The 20,410-nt window shown below is 40.2% G+C and overlaps 1 protein-coding gene and 1 long non-coding RNA gene across 7 annotated transcripts in view; one reads left to right on the forward strand and one right to left on the reverse strand.

Annotated features, from left to right (window-relative positions):
- carmil3 (capping protein regulator and myosin 1 linker 3) overlaps window positions 1–20,410 on the reverse strand; it is a 96,609-nt gene that overhangs the window by 35,671 nt on the left and 40,528 nt on the right. For 5 of the 6 annotated variants that reach the window (XR_004658647.1, XM_034886748.1, XM_034886753.1 and 2 more), the window contains exons 17-30: window positions 17,465–17,541; window positions 11,816–11,920; window positions 9,217–9,286; window positions 9,023–9,104; window positions 7,270–7,366; window positions 7,127–7,181; window positions 5,818–5,990; window positions 4,801–4,869; window positions 4,308–4,401; window positions 2,883–2,981; window positions 2,662–2,781; window positions 1,633–1,746; window positions 816–991; window positions 611–704 (exon numbers count right to left, since the gene is read on the reverse strand). Coding sequence is in view for 5 of the 6 variants with exons in the window: in XM_034886748.1 (XP_034742639.1) it covers window positions 611–704; window positions 816–991; window positions 1,633–1,746; window positions 2,662–2,781; window positions 2,883–2,981; window positions 4,308–4,401; window positions 4,801–4,869; window positions 5,818–5,990; window positions 7,127–7,181; window positions 7,270–7,366; window positions 9,023–9,104; window positions 9,217–9,286; window positions 11,816–11,920; window positions 17,465–17,541 (1,425 nt within the window). In the remaining variant the exon portion in view is untranslated. The remainder of the gene's footprint in view (window positions 1–610; window positions 705–815; window positions 992–1,632; window positions 1,747–2,661; window positions 2,782–2,882; window positions 2,982–4,307; window positions 4,402–4,800; window positions 4,870–5,817; window positions 5,991–7,126; window positions 7,182–7,269; window positions 7,367–9,022; window positions 9,105–9,216; window positions 9,287–11,815; window positions 11,921–17,464; window positions 17,542–20,410) is intronic. The other variant, XM_034886749.1, reaches the window with a different exon arrangement.
- Window positions 66–9,429, forward strand: LOC117953600. The gene is made up of 3 exons (XR_004658648.1): window positions 66–149; window positions 4,930–4,933; window positions 9,416–9,429. It is a non-coding gene; the product is annotated as an uncharacterized LOC117953600 (long non-coding RNA).

The raw sequence follows: 20,410 nt of genomic DNA on the forward strand, positions 1-20,410 counted from the left end.
CTGTATTTGCCAAAGTGTTGAACTATTCCTTTAAAACAGAATTTAAAGCTGAAATATCTACAGAGTCTCCGTAAAGTTTAAACACTATGTCCGTGTGCAACACAACATTTCAGCTGTTGTGCGAACTGCTTTCCACACACGCGTTTACCGTAGGCTCAAGATTCGATTTACACTTAAAAAAAGATTTGCAATTTAGAAAACAATTTACAGTATGTACATGTAGTTACTTTTCCCATGTGATAGTACACACACCATTACAAAACCAAAAAATATGGATTGATTTTGAATCTGTAGAGCTTGAATCCTGATACGAATGTAATTCAATTTTTTGCACACCCCTATTGTCAATTTCCGCAATCAAAAGATGATGCCTGGTGGCCAAGCTGGCAACCACTTTAAAAAGTTAGCGTTGAGCCCTGATCCGGTATGTTTTGCTATTGATATAATTTAATAGTAAAGTGTGGTAAAATAAATAATATGAATGTATCAGTTAATCTGATGAAATGGATCCTAAATCATCTTTACTGTGACGATAGAGATTACAGCTTTGAATACGTAAACATTTTGTTCTACATTTCTACAAAGAATTCATGCAGAAAAGCGGTATTACCAGTACCAGGGTTTTATGGGTGTTGTACAGCTCTTGTAGAATCTGATCCACTATGGAGTTGGTCAGATAGGAGACCACAGACAACTTCACCTCCCTGAAATGAGAAGAGCAAAGGAAAACATAGAAGGGAATAACAATTAAATCCGTATCTTAGCCAAGGTTCTTGGCTTGACTTTGAACTGTTTTCAACAGCTCTCCATCTTACTCCAAGGCTCTGTTGATATCCTCAGCCGCTCTCTCCATGAGGGCGTTGCGGATGGCGGAGCGAGGGATCGAAACTTGTTCGGAGATGGATGAGAGAGGCGGGGTGAGTCTCTCGGCGGCTAAGCAGGACAATGGACAAAGCTCGCGGCACAGGGACACCATAGAGTCCGACACCACCTGGACCCAGTTGAACCAAGACTTGCATTACTACACATTCATAACAGAAATATTTGTACACACGTCTGTTTTCAAGGCATTTTGCTGCTCCCTTAGACTTTCATACAGCATTTTTTTTTCTGTGCTGCAATTCAACCATTCATCCATGCAGTAACTACTAACAATTTATATGAACTGTTCAACCTCTTCCCGATCTTACGTTACAAGTTCAAACCAAAGTTTGAAATTTGTGCGTGACTGAATTTAACTTTGACCATTGCAAATTACAAATGTAGCCTAGTACACAGTAAAATTGGAAAGCACAAACAGAAATTTAAATTATGCTTAAGTTAGTCAAAATTCAATAGAAAGTATCCAACAGTCCCCCTGCGTGGTGTGCTGCTTTTTTATTATTCCACTGCGCTGTGCTACTGAATCCCAATAGAAACAGAACTAGAGAAATGTTAAACTGTTCTTTCCCTTTGAATTGAAATGCTTAATTTCTTTTGAAGTCAGCATACCTGTGCCACACACACACAGTCACACACTGTTAATGGGCAATTTAAATGCAACTATTTCAGACCTCCACCAGTTTAAAATATGGATTTTATCAGAAATGGCTGTTGTCTGTGATTATGGCCACAGTTCCACCACCAACGTACCTGCAGCTCTTTGTCCGCAGCCTTAGCCAGTTCTCCAGCCAGAGTGTCCAGTCGCTGTTTGACGGGGCCGTCCACTGATAACACATGGGCCAATTCACACAGGGAGGGATACAGCTGAGACACACACACACACACACACACACACACACACACACACACGGAGGAGAGAGATTAGGTTATAATCAGTGATTTAAGGATCAAAAGGAATGTTCTCATTGAGCAGTCTGTCCCTTTTCTGAAAGTAATATCATTGTATTTATTAAATGGATAGATTATTATTATTATTATTAATGTGCAAGGACTGTATAATTGTAAAAGCAGTTACAGGTGGTGGTAAATTTGATTACATTATAGCCGGTTGAAACGTTTTATAGATTCAGCTGTTGGAGAGCACATGCCCAGTTTAGTTAAAGGTGCAGTAGGTAAGACTAGGTATAAAACTCACTTTATGTCATATTTGCTGAAACTGACCCTATGTTCCATTAGAAGTACATGAAGCAGGTAATAAAAAAAAAAAAGCACCACCTACAGCGTTTTTTCAAAAATCCACCGCTCCCAGTTCAGATACACCAAACAGGGCCAGGGGGTATGTCTAACTGTGTGTCAATCACTGCTCATGCACACACATTCATTCTCCCTTGTAGGAAGTAGGGCTTAGGAGACAGATTCGGGCTTCAGCAAAAAAAGTGTGAGTGACTGAGAAGTTGTCCATTTTCAAATTTCTGTCTAAATCCTGGATCTTTGCAATCCTACCTACAGCACCTTTAAGTGGAACTGTAGAGTCACGTGTTAGATGGTAGGAGAGTTTGTTATAAGTAGTCAGTTATGTAATCCATTTTTTTTATACAGAACTATTTCTGATGGCCCATTTAGGTATTTAAAGTGATTTAGTTATTTCCCGCTACTGGTTAAAACATGTAATGAAAGTCTGACTAGACATAATTCACACCTCATACCCTTTGATATTATATGAGTCAGTACAGTTTCGATGTCTAAAACACACAAAAAATAATGTGGTGGCCTCCTCACAGCTCTTGAATCCCTGGCTTCTTTGAGGATTTGTCTGGCCGTCTGGACCTCCTCTCCTTCCTCGCAGCCTTTCAGGACACACACCTGCTGCTGTACCCGCACACACAGACGTTCCATCACCTACGTACAATCAAACAAACATGTCGGTAAAATAAACACTAAAATAAAAATCTTGACTTGTTCACCATCATGTGCACAAATACAAACACACACACACACACCTGTTCGGCAGTGCTGGTGACAAGGCCTTGGTGCAGCCTGAGAGCTTGTTTCTGAGAGAAACGCTGAGTCTGGTTATTCCTAAGCAGAGCTCGCTGGATCTGACAGACAGACAGACACACACACACACACACACACACACACACACACACACACACACACACACACACACACACACACACACAGACAGGGAAAGAGAGAGGAGTGGCAATGACAGTTGTGTATAAAGCACAGTGTGCAGGAGACAGGAGACAAGGCCATTTGCATGGTAATAAGGAGACTGCAGAGAAGTCTGATCCCCAGAAATAAACGGGATGCCTTTGATTTATTTTCTTAACTCAGCAGGTGGAACTGTTCACTGCTTAATCATCTTATGTGAAGAAAGATGGAATCAAGGGTTCTTCAAGGACTTTGGAGCTTCACAGACAATGTGCAGACAAACAAGGACCCTAACACACACAAAAGCTTCACACACTACTTATGCACACTTAAGATAAGCACCAGAAAACGATCTTAGTCGAGTACCACAGCAGATCCATATCCGATGTTAGAATGAACATAAAGTAAAAATATAATGAACTAGCTATAAAAAATACATTGTTTATTTTAAGTTTTTGGAGATCTATCAGAAATGCTCCTTTAGCATCCAGTCTAAGGGGAGGAAAAATGTTGTGTTTGACTGACTGACAGCTGAGCCGCCGGGAATGTAAACAGACTTGATCTGTTAACTGCAGCTTACGAGCGAGGTGACAAACAGCATTACCTTAACAGTGGTACTGACAGAAAATGACCACACCGTTCAGTATCTAAAATGACAGATCTTTATATGTAGCCATCTCTCCTGTCTAGCAATGTCAAGCAACAAAAGCCTACTTTCCTTGCAATGATGACGGCCCAAAAGCTAGCGTTTGCTGTTTCCACACAGTCTTTCTCTTTTGCTGTCTGGCTGTTGGTAAATGTCACCATCATGCCAATGATAGGGTATTACTGTGGCTTAAAATTAAATGCTTTGATTGGCTATATTTAAGTCTCTGATGACACAGCTAGAAAAACAGCACATCGACAAACAAAAAGACGAGGTGCCACCCTGACCAAAAGAGCAACAACGTGAATAGCCACTAACACCGGAGGACATCAATATTCACAGATAATCTATGGGGTGTGTCTTTTTTTTAAATTACAGAATGCATTAAGGTTGAATAGCCAACAACTGAATCGCAGACGCATTGGTTAAAAAAATCTGAAATAAAATTAAAAAATATATATTAGTGCTGTCAAACAATTAAAATATTTAATTGCGATTAATATCATGAAATATATAATATTTGAAAGCCAATATCATCACTCGTTCATCAAAGCCATGAGTTGTCAACCTTATCAGGCTTTTTTTTTTTTACAACATGTAGAAATCACAAAGCTGCTCTCACCTTGGTCAGGGCTTGGTCCGTCTTTTCCGGGGCGCCGCGGTATGCCTGAGTGACATCACTGAGTGGGAGGGGCATGTACTGAAGTGTAAAGTTGCTATTAAGTGGAAAGGGAAAAAAGGAAAAGAAGGATGAAAGAAAGCAAAAAAGACAAGATAATATTACTCTTGCAATAACAAACTGGAAGAATTGTTATGTTCACAAGAACAAACAGAAAACACCCAGGGCGCTTAAAAAACAGTTGTCTCCAATTCCCTAATACGCATATGCGCCAACACAAATGCTTGTACACACTTAAACACACAATTCGCATCCACACACACAGAGAGAGAAAAAAAATGACAGCTTGACTGGCACGCACGTCAGAGAAATGATGAAACGCTGTGTAATAGTAGACATTGTTCAGAGACTGTTATCTGCCTTTCATATGGGTGTGTGTGAGATCCGTTGTATGTGTGTTTCCCCTCCTCAAAAGGGTGTGTTGTGCTCGTCTTACTGCTCCAGCGCTCTCGCCACATCTTGGAAGCCTGTCGCTGTGGTGTTGTTGCGATCCCACATCACACTCCTGAGAGGGATCAAGCCAGCAGGAAATAACGGAAGACAGGGCACAGAGAGGATAAAGAAGATGAGTCACTTTTGAATGCTCCTAAAAACACACACAATCACATGCACATGGCCAATAGCATCACAGTTACTGTACTTATCTGACCATGCAGTTGCACAAATATATCTCAGCAGGAAGACATTTGACTTTTTTGTTGTTGTTGCTACATGCTTTGAATGAGTCCACATCACAACATTAAGAATGTGTGAACAACTGCCATGCAAGCAATAAGCTTCTGTTATTACACAGTGCAGATTCCCCACCTACACTGTCTAACTGCTGTTTTTAATACATCAGTCATTTTCAGCCCCTGTTTTCCTTTTATCCATCATCCTCCTCCTCCTCCACTTCCCTTGACTCGCTCTGCCCTAGAAATATAATCAGCTAAACCCAAATCTCGCTCCTTAGGTGGTCTCCATCTCCCGTCACTTTCTTCCTCTCTAGTCCATATCCGTTTCCCGGGCAAAATGCTTCCATCCTACCTACTGCCTTGCTTCTGTCCTCCTTTTCCTCACTCTTTCTGCCTATCTCAGAGTTTCCATCTGCTCATTCCATTTCTCCACCTCCAAAACACACACACACACACACACACACACACACACCCTTCACAGATTCTTTTCTCTATCCCTCCTGTTCCTTAGTCTTACCTTCTTATCTCCAACAAGGTTCACTTTTACCCGTCTTATCTTTGACGCATTGGATTTAACTCACTGTTCTTCCTCTAAGCAGCCTCAGAGAATCCTCTCTTCGAACCATACCTAACATATTAATTTCCCGCTGACCCTATTCTTTCCTCTAACACCTCTTTGTTTTCTTATCTTCCTCTGTTACAGAGTGCTCTGATTTGCAAGGAAATCCCTTTTCCGCGCCCATCAGAGTACCGTTTTCAAAATAAACACAAACACATACCTGAGTGTTGTGTTGATCTGCAGAGCTTTGCTTAGCATCTTGGCCCCGGAGTCCTCCAGGAGGTTGCCGCTTAAGTCTACCTTCCGCAGGCAGGTATTAGAGCCCAGGGCGTTGACCAGTACTGTGCCCCGCTGGCGAAGCCTCGAATCAGCCAGGGAGAGGGACTGCAGGGCCTGGAGGACGAAGGAAGAGACAGCATTGAGGAAAAAAGATTATGTATAAAATAGGAACGTTAGTTGGTTGAAATAAATGGGACTAAAAATGTCTGTTAAAGGAATTGAGGTTTTTAGGCATATGGGTTTTGTCATGTATATCCCTTGTCAACCTAAATAATTGTGTGTATGTGAAAATGGTTTTACGTTCAACGTCACAAAAGCAATGGAAAACCAGTGTTAACTTTCACCATTTCATTCGATTTCTTCGCTAATGAACTTAAACTTTCCTCCACTCCAACCGCTCGCTCTGCATTTACACACACACACACACACACACACACACACACACACACACACACACAGCTACAACAAAATCATACTTGTAATCCAGGTAGATTATAGATGGGGCTTTAATTTTCAAAATATCTGGGAAATATGTTTTTAATGATACGTAGTACCTGAAAGAAAATCAAGACTTTAAAAACTTAATTTTCAGCTCAAACCCCATGCAGTTAAATTATTTATTGTTTCTTTTTGCTTAGAGATACCAAGTACATGATAATAAACTGCTCATTTGCACTTTCTCCAAAACAAATGTCTCAACTTTCTTTCTGAGCAGTACTTTTTGCATTAGGACATAGTCCACAATACTTGATGTGAACTTGAATTTGGTGTACTTCCTTTCAACTTACAAACTAACACCCAGCTGTGCCTCTGTTAGTGTGCTTGCATGCACGCATCAGACCGTAGTCAGTGCGAGACCATCGTTGTGAGCTATCACCATCAACAGTTGTAAATAATTGAGTAAGCTACTTGTCATGCTGGATCTGCAGAGCGGAGAGCGGAGAGAGCCCCGGGAGCCTCGCGAATACACTGAGACCAAATGAATCATTTGCCGAGCCCACAAACAACATGACTCGCGTGCGGTGTTTGCACCTTGGGTTTCTGGCAGCAGGTTGAAGATTGTGCTTAACCGCACATGAATGAGGACATGAGAATTTAAGCGGTGACAAGCGTGTGTGTGTGTGTGTGTGTGTGTGTGTGTGTGTGTGTGTTTGTGCGGCTACAATACTGTGAGGCATGTGTAGGCGTGCATCTGTGCGGAACACCGCAGAGGATTTGTGTACAATAATATGTTACATAATCCAACTCACACACTCTTCCTCTTGCACCAAATGAACCAGTTTCTGCAGAATTTCCTCCAGCACCCTAAGGAGGCAGAGAGAAGTAGAAAACATTCCTCATCAGTCTCGTCTTCACAACCATCTGTACTGCTGGTTTCCCGTGCGGTCCGTACCTGCCCTTGATGTTGAAGTTCTTCCCCAGCATCAGGTGTTTGAGGGAGGGGTGTCTGGAGAACGCTGGGATGACAGCCAGCAAGTCAGCATCCAAACCTACACACACACAAAACTTTTTTTTTTTACTATACACCAACTTTCGGGGCTGTCACACCAGTGACTCATCATTAAATTGGCCAGGTGCTAACGTTTTTTGCTTTCAAAGCTCAGTTTTTTTTATCTCATGGTCTGTTTTGGAACAAATTGTCAGTGCCCACAGAGATTCCAGAATACTCCTAATTACCCCCCCCCACACACACACACACACACTCCCACCTACTCACATTTTCAAAAGCTCAAGGATGGATGATGTTGCTCAGAGGAAATGGTTACCATGGCAAGATATTTCAGCAAAAAAGACTTTAATGCCTCATTCAGAGAGCAAAATATCTATGGTTAAATAAACCTACATGGGGGGGTTTACAGCTGTTTAAAACTTAAGGCAGTCAACATCCCATTTGGTTTGTTCATGGAAGTGATTGTAATTATAAAAACAGTCCTTGGTTAAAATTAAAGGCCCCATGACATGGTCTTTGGATATTTTTTGTAGACCGTAGTGGTCCCCTAATATCATATCTTAAGTCTGTTAACAATGAGCTTTCCTTAGTATGTGCCATTTCTAGCCCATGCTTGCGCGGCGCTATGTTCCCACTTGACAGAAACCCTTCCTCGGCTTAGAATTCCAGTAGAAACCGCTAAAACTTCCACAACCTCACCATCCTTTTCCACCCAAATTAAATACAGTTTGTTTCTAAAATTACGGCAACAATTGCTTATCACACTGCTTTTTGAGAGTATGTGAACAACTCAGGTACTATAGATATAAAATCTATTATTTATTATATAATAATATAATGTGAGCACCCAAATGTTGAAATTACATAACATCCCTGTCCCTAGTTGCCATGATAAATGAACCTGAAGCTAATGCTTACCTGTTCAGGAGGAAATTATCCAACTCGGCGTCCTTTTGGGCTCTTAACTGTCTCAATTTTTCAAATACATCTCTAATATTTACCCGGGTTTGTTACATCTCTGGTCAATTGTTAGAAACATGCCTTTTTTCTTTAGGTCGGTTAGAATCTATCTCCGTGATCCCGTTCGTCGTTTGTTTGCTGCTTTCATGGCTGTGCTAACATTACAGCTGTAGCGCTCTGGCTTTACGTTTCTACAGGTGTATCTGGCAACCCGGCCTGGCTGTCGAACTGGGCAGTTATTAACATCACAAAAGCCAAAACACAAATCATTGTCATCCATTCCGTCACAGAATGGAAAATTACAGAAGGTGAAAACACTGGCATTAGCATTGTTGTCAGAAAAGATAGTATTTGAACTTTGCATGTTTCCCTAATATCTGATGATGCAATGGGTCATTTTTGAATCTATTACAGTAAATATATTACATAGTAGACCTTTAACATGAGTTCCCCTAGCCTGCCTATGGTCCTCCGTGGCTAGAAATGGCGATAGATGTATAGGTGTCCCCTTTCTCTGCGTTCCAGAGCATTTGACCCACCCATGAGAGAGAGACATCATGCTTTCAAACAAGTGAAGTGGCAGTTGGTCATGGCCCCACCCCCAGCCTTCAAATACGGTATTAGGGACCACTAAGGTCTGTATAAATAAAAAAACTACACATTCCTTTGTTTGAAAATATGCAAAAGACCATGTACTGTAAGTCTGCAAGTAGGTGTGCGTAAGCGTGTCTCTCACCATTATCAGAGATGTCTAAAGTTCCAACACATGAAACTCGAGGAAACAGCTCCTGAATCACCCCAGCACCTGCTGACCTCAACTGTGGGAAGAAGACAGCGAGCAGTGAGACTTGATAGGATAGCCACGAGGGTCAATCTGTGAGGAAGATGAGTGAATATACCTACAGCCCAGCCTAGACTAACAGAGCATACCTCACAGCTGCTGATGTCCAGGTGTAAATCAGTGATATGAGGGTTATTGGACAGACCTAAGAACAGAGCCCTGAAGGAAAACACAGGCAGGGTAGGATGGGAAAAAGATAAGACAGAAAAGGAAAATGCAAATGCAGAGAGAGAAAGAGAGAGACAGACGGAGAGATGAATAATAGGAAGATAAGAAGAAATGGGAGAGAAACAACAGGCAATTAATGGACAGAGGCAAGACCAAAATGAAAAAGAACATGGATCAGTCCCACAAAAATAAATAAATCCAACGGCTTCTTTTCCTCCCTCTAACAACCTGGACAGATCATCCGACAATGCCCCACATTTTCCTCAGCACACCTAAAAGTTTTTTAGCCATCTTAAAGGATTTAAAGAGACATAGCTTAAAAAGTAAAATTCATAGCTAACTAACTCCCCACCGAAAACCACCTTATTTTTATTCAGGAGAAGTGGCCAATTGTTGCACCTGCACACACATACACACACAAGCCCGGCTGGATAAAAAAAAAATGCATTTGCACATCAAGGCTCTGCTGGAGGTTGTTCTTGTGCAACGAATACACATTTAAGAGTTATGCACCATGAATAGGTAAGGAGGAGGGGTGCCAAGTTGGAAGTACCATCCTTCCATTTTTTTTGGCCGAGATCCATCATTGCAGCACACAATCACCTCAATTGTTGGCACTTTGCTTTGTTTACTCTGCTATTGATTGTGTGTTTTGGCTATGAGAAACTAACAGCAAGCTACACACCTCACAGAGAAACTGTAACATAGCAAAAGGCCATTTATTCTCATTGGGGAAACAGGCTTTATTTTTTGGCCGCTCTCTGAGCTGGTTTAGCTACAGATCTCCTGAAGCTGGTGAGGATACAGAGTCCTGCACAAAGACACGTCAGCATGGTGGACACCAGCCAAGACGGGGGCTTCAATCTGTGTCCTCTGATTGAAGGCCAGTCTACCAAAATAATAAAAATGCCTCCCCTGTCCTGGAAAGGCAGTTGAAACCTAATGTGAGCCTTGATGATTAAATCTCATTGATGGTTTGGATACAAACTACACTCCATATGGTATGAGCTATTTTAGTGTTCAAGCCTGACACAATAAAAATTGAAAAAAGTGTAAGAGGCTCCTCTTTAGCAGTTTGCTAAAGGTTGGATATAAATCATAAAAAGGCCTTCAGCAGTGATCCTTGCTGTGTGTAATTTAGACAGTGCTTAAACTAAAGCACCTTACAGCAGCACGAGTGGACACATTTTTAGCTTGAGTGGGCTGAGTGATATCAATCTTTTACCACTCTTAGGAGTCAAGTTTGACTAAACATTGTCAACAACATAAATGTCTGTTGCACTTAAAAGAGGTGGGCAGACATAATGGACTACGTGACTTGTCATATATGCGACTTATATAATGACCCTTCTTCATAGCTAAACATTATGTATGTCTAATGGATTTTATTTCCTCCTTCCCTAGGGGAAGGGAAGCCCTCCTTCCATTCCCCTAAGTGGCTTTGCCACTTGTCAGGCAGCCATTGCAAATAAGAAGACGTTCTTAATGACTTGCCTAAAAAAAGAAATTGAAATAAAAAATATTTTTTTTTTATTTCAGCTCGGTTTAAATTCACCAGTAGTCTCAATATTTCTGTGCGCATTCAGCTGCTTGACTAATCTGAGAAGAAACACTGCTCAATATTCAAAATAATCCATATTGGCTCATTGACAGTATTTATTAATTGGATTATTTTATGGTTTTTTATTTATTTCTTCTGAATGTGAAATTCCTGATAGAAATGCTGGGAGACAAATTGTCTTTGTTAAATAAGATATTGTTTTGTTTAATCATTTCAAAACCTGTATAACAATGTCATAATATTCCAATTAGGTATTTCATAGTATCTAGTAGGATCTGCCTCACTGCGTACAGACTATCAATTAGTTCTTCATATCCAACCCAACTTCCCCCCCCCCCCCCCCCCCCCCCCCCCCAGACTTTCATTTAAGGCATTTGAGAAGCAACTCCGCACACCTCACTGTGTGCTACTTATTGGAATCATTTCAATAAAATATATGACACAAGCAATTGCGGTTTGCCAATAATTCACACACTTGTAAAAATGCAGCGTTGACTTCATACAAGTTACTTCCTCTGATAAAACCAGTCTTTAAAACATTGCAAGTATGTTGACAGTGCATTTTTGAAAATTAGTTTTATAGTGCTTGTTGGATTGATTTGTTTATTTTCCATTTTTTTGCAATTTATTTAGATCGCCAAGAGATGGATTTTCTAAGTAGCGTGGCCATATGCATCTGATATCACCTCCAAGATAGGTTGGGGGAAAATATCTTTTAGATAGTTTTGGGTGCATTTTCATAGGAATGTTAATCTTTTTCTTTTGCTGAATGGAATTATGATCTTATCAGATACATATAAATAATGCCAAATGCAAAAGGAGTCAAAATGAATGAGGTTACAGTAAGATATAGATCAAAGATCTGTTTGCGGTTCAGACCATACAAGTGATTTGAATCTTGCACATGCTTAAGGATGCCTGAAGGCCCCTTTACATCCTTGCATGCGATGGCAACTCACCTAAGTGAATCAGGAGGGACTTTCACAGAGGCCAGGCTGACATGGGTCAGGCTGAATGCAGAGCTGAAGAACTGGCGGAAAGTTGGCAAAGAATCTCTCGCTTTCCTGGAAAGAAAACAAACAAAAATACTTTAGTTTGTGTAGGAGTGGGAGGGAAGACCAGGACAGAGAGGGAGCATTAAAGATGGACCACAATCGGGAAGTAAGACAGAAAATGAAAGGAGGTGACCACATGACTAGAGCAGATAAGAGAATAATTGAGAGACATGACAGCGGAGGACAGACATAGTTAATATGCTGACAGATAAAAGTGACAGAAATTTCGCAGCAGACAAACGGAGACAGACAGAGAGGGAATGGAACAGCAGGAGGGAGAGAGAAAGAAGGCTAAAGTAGACAGATGCTAGCTGTGACATTTAGGTCGTTATTATATCAACCAGACACTGAATAGATGGAGTTGGCATTAATTACTGCCACCAGTTAAAAGGTAACATTGGCCAATTAGCCAACCATCTGCTTGGCATATACTGTACATTAGCCTGTCAACAGAGGACGGACAGAGAACACGTCTGTGTGTAAGTTCAACATCCTTCTGAGTCATACAGTTATACACAAGGGGACGATTCTCTACAGTCACAGGGTAGATGCGGGACACTGGTTCGGTTCTGTTGTTGTTGTGTTTAGAACTTGTCAAAGCAGCACTCTGCCATTTCAGCCCCCACTGTTACCAAATAATTTACCACAGGGGAGGATGAGGAGGGGGTCTGGAGACAGTGGGTAAAAGGGATGAGAGGCGAGGAAGAGAAGGGGAGGGGGGAGGAGGATTTATTGTTTAATATGACTTGTCATTTCAGTTAATGATAAACTACAATGCAAAAGTCGCTCTCATCAGAAAATTTCAGAACAGCGAAAAAGAGAGAGAACCGCTTCAATTTTCAGATAATTACTTCATGACATTCCATGTAAATCTTTTTAATGGCAGACATTTTGACTCATCATAGCAGGAAAAGCACAGACAAGACAAATTTTGTTAATGAGTCAATCAGTTCCATAAATGGATTGCCGTCACTAACGTTATTAACTACAGCTGTGTGTTCCCTGCCAGGGCATGTCAGAATGTCTGTGAACACATGCAACATGTTTTTTTTCCCGCTACAGATGCAATTACCACCAGATGTTTGAGTAAAATCATTCTCCTTCAAAATAAAGCCACACATCATAGAGTAATGGAGCAATACAGATAAACAGCCATGTTTATTCAGATACCAGTGCTGTGAGCTGTATGCCATCGTCAGCATGGTAAGACTCTCAAGATGACAATTGAAAATAGTGATTTCTGGCAGGTATAATGTTTTACCATATGTTCACTCTGAAAATGTTATAAGTCGCATAGTATGCTTTCAGGTGTTTTCGATCATATCTACAATGTTAAAATGTTAGATTTTCATGTTAAACATGGCCAAAAATTCAAACAATAAAGTAAACATATTTTAGACAGATCCCTGTGAGTAAACACAGCTGAATTAGCACAACTTTCATAAATTTCTTTCACACCTACTGCAGTCTGAGTCACTGTGTTCATTCAGAAGGAATCACTGCACGTAGGTATTCAATTTAATAACATTTTAATGACATTCTAAACATGTTTAGAGGCTAAAAACATGTTTAAAAGTTGCCCTGTTTAAGCTTGTTGAGTGCCAACTGTCTAATTCACAAAATTGTAGCTGAACTTTAAACTGTAAACAACAATGTCCTATGAAATCAAATGTTATAGCGTTTTATACTTTGCTTATATACTCAATAATATATCATATTAACAAGGCATTTGCCTTGGAACACAACCTAAATTAAGAATCAGATTGCTATTTACATGGCTGAGAAAAGTTCAGTCAATATTTCAGAACATGAGCTACGCTCTCTCAAAGCCCGAATTCAGAGTCGTAAGTCTCCACCTTGTGATGTCATCAAATACGGAGTCTGGAGCTGCTTCACAGACAATGAAAGGGATACTGCTTGCTTTCTTTTTTTTATACCCAAATGAGCTACTGTATATTCTATTATAGTGTTCTCAGTTGTGAAACAGAAAATGTACCTATACACCCAAAACATTCCCCTGGGTGGTCTCAGTGTCACTTATAACACCTTTCCCAAAACCTTGTCTATGAAGCAGTTCCACACTTTATAATTGATTAAATCACAAAATTGACTTTATGTAGTTGGACTTGGGAGAGAGTTGTTTAGGTTTACAAATAGTTTTGGACTGTCTTAGAACATCGGTATAACATATATCAATTTTAAAAATGGGTGCAGTTCCACTTTAAGTCCTTCCTCTTGAACTGATACTTCAACTCCCTCCAATTTTATTTTAACTGACATTTCAACAATTTCACAACCACTTCAAATTTGACTGAAACCTGGAATAATTTCAGCCCAACTACATCAACTCACTTTTTAAGGTTACTTTTCAACTTCCTCTGATAAAATCAACTGACACGTGAAGTCCTAACAATTAACTGTCTCTTCAACTGATACTTAAACTGCTTTTACCTACTCCCATATAAAACAGCATGACTCAACAAAACATACATTTTGAAGGCTTCCACTGCACATTGACCATTTTTTTAATTTTAATTTATTAAGCGTCTACAAAATTAGTTAACTTAAGGTTTTCTTTCAAAATAAATTAAACATTAACAATATATCAAGCTAACCTGACTTAATATTGCCACTGATAAAAATTCAGTCTGAAAACAACATGTCACCTGCCTTTGGCAGCATATTTGTATTGTGTCTGAACCTCTAGGACATCATAACAGAAAATCTGCTCTGCACTCCTCTCTCGGATTACTGAGCCCACTTTGTTATGTGTCCATGTGTTTGCCACAGCTGTGTAATTGGTATGAGAGCAGTAATGTGACTGGCTGAGAATTTAATGAATAATTACGGCAACCCACCAATTTCTATTCTGCTTCACCAAATTCCTTTGTGCATATTGCACTGCAAGTGTAATTCCTTTGTGCACATGACGGAGTGGTTAACACTGACTGCTGTAATTGCACTGTTAAAGATCAGAGTTCCATTTAGGACTTGGCAGTTAACACGACAATGACACCAGCTGCAATTACTTTTGGCGGGTGTTAATTCTAAGCCACGCACACAGGCACGCAACAAACATTTTCATATTCTTTGAGCTACAGTATATGTAGATTTTTCTAGTAATGTAGGCAAATGTATGGTTGACCGAGTCACATGTCTTTCATTATGCTTTGACATTTACCACACACACACAGATAAAACCATGTACCTTGGTTGAAAAATAAAACTTGTTTGTAGGGAGAGGAAAGAAATAAAAGAAAATGTGAGATAAAGTTACGAAGGGAAAAACAATGCGTATAAGGGAGAGAGCAATGGTGGGAGGCATGAAGAAAAAGACCATGATGAAGATAGTGTAACAGTAGTGAGAGAAAACCAGGAAGCCACATTACAAGCCCCTGTCATTGCTATTGTGATAACCTCCCAGCGTGTGGAACACCAGCTCTACTTTGACCCATTTGTAATGATTAGCATACAGCCTGTCAGGACTCCGCTGATAGAGAATGATACGGTGTCACTGTCTCTCTCACAAAACACTCTCCAGGGAGCTGTATCAGCAACTTGTTACCACACGTGTAGACGTGTCTAACTGTATCTAACATGGACTGCTAAATGTTTCACAAAAGCACCACATCTGTGTGTGTGTGTGTGTGTGTGTGTGTGTGTGTGTGTGTGTGTGTGTGTGTGTGTGTGTGTGTGTGTGTGTGTGTGTGTGTGTGTGTGTAAGAGGGGTCTGAAACAGTCTGTTCCATATTCATGAGCGGCAGCCGGGCGGTTCTTATCAGCTGGGTCAGCTTTGTGGCTTCATGTTGTGACCGCAACACCGCAGCCGTCTGACTGGCAGCACTAGAGCCAGCGAGCATTTAATACCAGAAGACCCATGACCGGCAAGAGGTGGAATAAAATATGAAAAGAGGGAGGCAGAGGTAAGCAGAAGAGGGAGGGGACGAGTGGGAAGATGTGAGAAGAATGGGGAAGGGGATGAGAGTAAGTTGGAGGATGTGGAGAGGGAGGAGGAATGATAAGGAGAGACAAAGAGGAGAAGGGTGAATGAGAAGGAAGGAAAAAGGGGAGAGAATGTAAGTAAAGAGGATGATAGAGAGAAGAAGGCAGTAAGCAAGAAGAGATGGATAAGAGAGGTGAAAACAGCCATGGAAAGGGAAAGATAAAACTTAAACAGAAAAGATGGATGGAGCGCAAATTTCTCCAGTAAAAGAAATTCAATCTTTTGTGATCAAAGAGCTCCAGAATGAGCAATAATTCATAAAAATAAAGAATGAAGGAGGAAAGGTGAAAAAGAGAACAAGATGTGGAGCCTGAGAGAGAGAGAGAGAGAGAGAGAGAGAGAGAGAGAGAGAGAGAGAGAGAGAGAGAGAGAGAGAGAAATAGCAGGCATTGGAGCCCGGGGATTGGAACAATAATTCTAGTCTACAATTAGTCTCATTTTTCACCAACTTCTTCCACAGTTATTCTGTAATGTAATATGCTGAGCAGGGAAGCCCCTGGGCTCCTGGAGGACACGACATGTTGAGAGCCAGAGACGCTTCTGCCTACTAGATACGTAAACACATACGCGCATGTACATCCACACATTTTGTAGCATGCAAAAAATAATAATCTCAGGGCATCCAAACAAGAGTTTGACAGATGGAAAACTTAGCAAACAGACATTGTTTATAAATTAAAGACAAACAGGAACACATTCTGCACACACACGCACATATACTGTACATACACATGCAATGAGCCAGAACCCATTAGGGGGCGAGCCGAGCGTGCACGCTAATTCCATCAGTGAGGTCCAGGGCTAAACACTAATCTACAGCAGGAAATAAATGATGACGCTAGCTCTACTCTGTGCCTCTGACTGGAATTCCTCCAGAGTGGTTTGGCTGAGTCAGAATAGGAAAACAAATGTGTTTTTGTCTTCTTATATAAAAAAAAAAAAAGGATGTCTTAAAGCGCCCATATTATGCTCATTTTGATGGTTCATAATTGTAATTTGAGGATGTACCAGAATAGGTTTACAAGGCTTCATTTCAGAAAACACCATATTTTTGTTGTACCGCACATTGCTGCAGATACTGTTTTCACCCTGTCTGTTTAGGTCTCTGTTTAAGCTACAGAGTGAGACATCTCACTTCTTTACTATCTTTGTTGGGAGTTACGCATGCGCAGTAGACACGTGAGGATCCCATCAGCTAGATAACTCTTTCTCCAACTTTGGTCAGTACAAGGCAGGATTAGCTGGGAGACTTCTTCTAAACAAGGGCACATTTGTGGAATACCTGCAGAACAGGGACATGGAAGTAGTTCTTTTGTAGATTATGAGGAACTAGTGTGTTTTGTAGCAGTGTTTTGCCATTGAGAACAAGCTAGCATGCTAGCGCAAGCATGTGCTACAGTTAGCAACCTCGTCTCGGCTAGTTACGTAGAAAACCACACAGCTCACTCGGAGACTGAAGGCAGAGGACATTCAGAAATCGCATCTCACTCCAAACACCAGAAAAAGATATGGGCACTTAATATGGATTTACACTCAAGGTTAACGCCCACCTGTGAGAGAAGGAGTTCTTGGAGAGGTTCAGGTAGGAGAGGTCAGCGCAGCAGCCTCGCAGCAAGGCCCCAAACAACTGGAAAAGAAACAGAGACACAGTGAGATAAATGGGTTGTATTATGTTCCCCACAGGGAATGTGAGTGGGTTATATAATGGTTATATTGGCTTTTGGACACTCCACAAATTATTAAAGCACAGATTAAAACTGACGCAAATACAATTTGAACACACTTAAACAAATGATGCAGCTGTAACTCTTTCTTGGCAAAAGCCTCGTCAGTAAAAATGTCCCTAAATGTATCACGCTAGTGTAATAGATGGCATTAAATAATAGAATTACAAAGAAGTCTGACTCTACAGATGGATGCGGGGGGAAAATGTACCAGAACAAATTAGATGTTACTGCTGGTCAAATCGGGAGAAATCAGGACAAATCAGTCTTTCCAATATGTTTTAGGATTCATATGATCCTTTTTAGGCCATATGGTATGTTTTACAGTTTATTTGACCACACGCACGCCCCTTATTGAGCCATGCCATAGTTGGAATGCTTCATTGTTGCACTTATAAAATTAAGCTATACCCTTAATGGAAAATGATGAAATGAAAGTCAAAAATACAACAAATTCTGAGAAGGAAAAAGCTTGGTATCTTTAAGCCCTAATGGTGGGAAATTTAGTCAGGGGAAGTCTAGGAATTCCCAATAGCAGGGCAAAATGGGCTACAAGAAGAGTAACTGTATTGCACTAAATCAGAATCAAGTTGAAACCATACCAGTAAAAAAAATTGATTACTTACATTCTTTAATTTGTAAGACTGAATATCCATAGTATAAAGTTTAACATTAAATATGGAAAAAAGCCACTGAAAACGTGTGTAGGAAATGAAATATGCTGTGTCACCTAAAGTTTCTCTGCTCATATGATCAGTGTGAAATCATGCAGCAATACAGCCATTCATCTACCATCCATCAAAGTGCATGTCAAATCAAGGTCTCATATCTTGTGAAGATATGGCTCACGTTCATACTACAGGGCTCTTGAAAGTACAAAAACAAATATACAGGAATCTGAGACCAAATTAATGTTGAAATAAAAATGATATATGTGTGTTTGTCTGACAGGAGAAAGCTCTAGGCAAATATGATCGGCATCAAAATCCAATTTCTTGCGAGACTTTTTAGGAGCATCTCATCGCTTGCGAGAGGTTAAACTATCGGACAAATCCATTTTCCGTGGCAGCGTGATCCATCACGCAAACTGACTAATCGACAGTCGTTGGTACATCAACCTAGATTAAAACAGGAACTTATTAATAATTCAATCCAACAGGCTAACACTAAAGAAGACAAATTCTCTCTCAGACACTTCCTCTCCAAAGGATAAATGACAATTAGCAAAACAGGACATGAAACAGTGATGGCAGAGGGTACTCTCTTAGTCTCAAGGGGAGTTTTAAAGAGATATAGGGGGAGAAAAAGTTTGAGAACTTGCAAATAAAGCAGAACAGATGCTATAACTTCCATTCATGCACATAATTCAATACAAAATTCATGGCCCACATTTACGGGGAGGGAGGAGCATTAGTTTCACAGTGTGGACTATTCCCTTTTACAAGCTGCCTGCTCCTGGGGTTTAAAACACCTGCAGTAAAGTGCAAGGCATTGTGGTAAAGAAAAACCAGTGGTGGAAGTATGAGAACTATTGTGATCCTTTACTAAGTAAAGGTAGAAATACAATAACTTAAAGAAATCCATTATAAAAGCTCTGCATTTAACCTCAAAGTGCTCATATTATGCTAATTTTCAGGTGCATTTAGATGTTGTACCAGAACAGGTTTATGTGGTTTCATTTTCAGAAAATACCATATTTTTGTTGTACATTGCTGCAGCTCCTCTTTTCACCCTGTGTGTGTTGAGCTCTCTGTTTTAGCTACAGAGTCATGCATCTCATTTCTATTCCATCTTTGTTGGGAGTCATACATGCGCAGTAAGTGCTACTAGCTAGTAAGTTGCAGAATATGAGGGCGTGCCAAGCTAGCAGCTAGCAATATAACTTGTGTTACAAAGGGCGAGCGTTGATCACGGACGTAAAGGCTGGACTACAGGCTGTTTGAAGCAGTTCATGAACAGTGGTTTCTGTCTGAGATGGTTAGTCCCTTTGGGGTGGACTTTGCACTTTTTCACTTTGTAAATGTATAATGTGTACACAAAAAGATATATAACACAATAAATCAAAGGGAAAAAGCCAAAAAGCATAATATGAACACTTAATATATGAAAGTAAAGAAGTAGTATCACCAAATGTACTTAAAAGTAAAAGTACTATTATTAAGTACTATTATTATTATACAGAATGGCTCAGTGCATTGTACACATATATGTAGCATTATCACTTTTGATTAATGTGTGAGCTGCATTTTTGTTGAAGTTAGTTGATGTGGAGATGTTTTTATCTACTTTATAAAGTATTGGGCAGTTTGAAGTTTTAATCCTTAAAATTGTCTTGAAACGGAACCTAGTTTGTTGAACTATTTATGATCTGCATTAAAAACAAAAATAGGAATTCAATATACTTACCTTCGATAATTACCATTTTAATGCTAGTTTACATTGTAAGTGTCGGTGAACGCAATTTCTCCCTCACACATGAAAGGGAATCACAGGAAACAATGCATGCATGTAATCATTCCTGTTTGTAATTTTATCTTATTGATTACTGTTTTACTGTTCACTGTGGGAAAGCTATATCAGAGCTCAAACTGAAGATCTCCTACTGCTGCTAGTTCACAGTACCTGGCAAATCACAGGGTGGCTTTTGTTATGAAGCACAAACAGGATATGCAATGTATTGTTATGAAGCACAAACAGGATATGCAATGTATTTGTCACTGAGGCTAGTATAGATAGCAATAGTTAGCTAAAACTTTGACCCGATTCCAGACT

Source organism: Etheostoma cragini, chromosome 12 (genome assembly GCF_013103735.1).
Source record: "Etheostoma cragini isolate CJK2018 chromosome 12, CSU_Ecrag_1.0, whole genome shotgun sequence".
NCBI lineage: Eukaryota > Metazoa > Chordata > Actinopteri > Perciformes > Percidae > Etheostoma > Etheostoma cragini.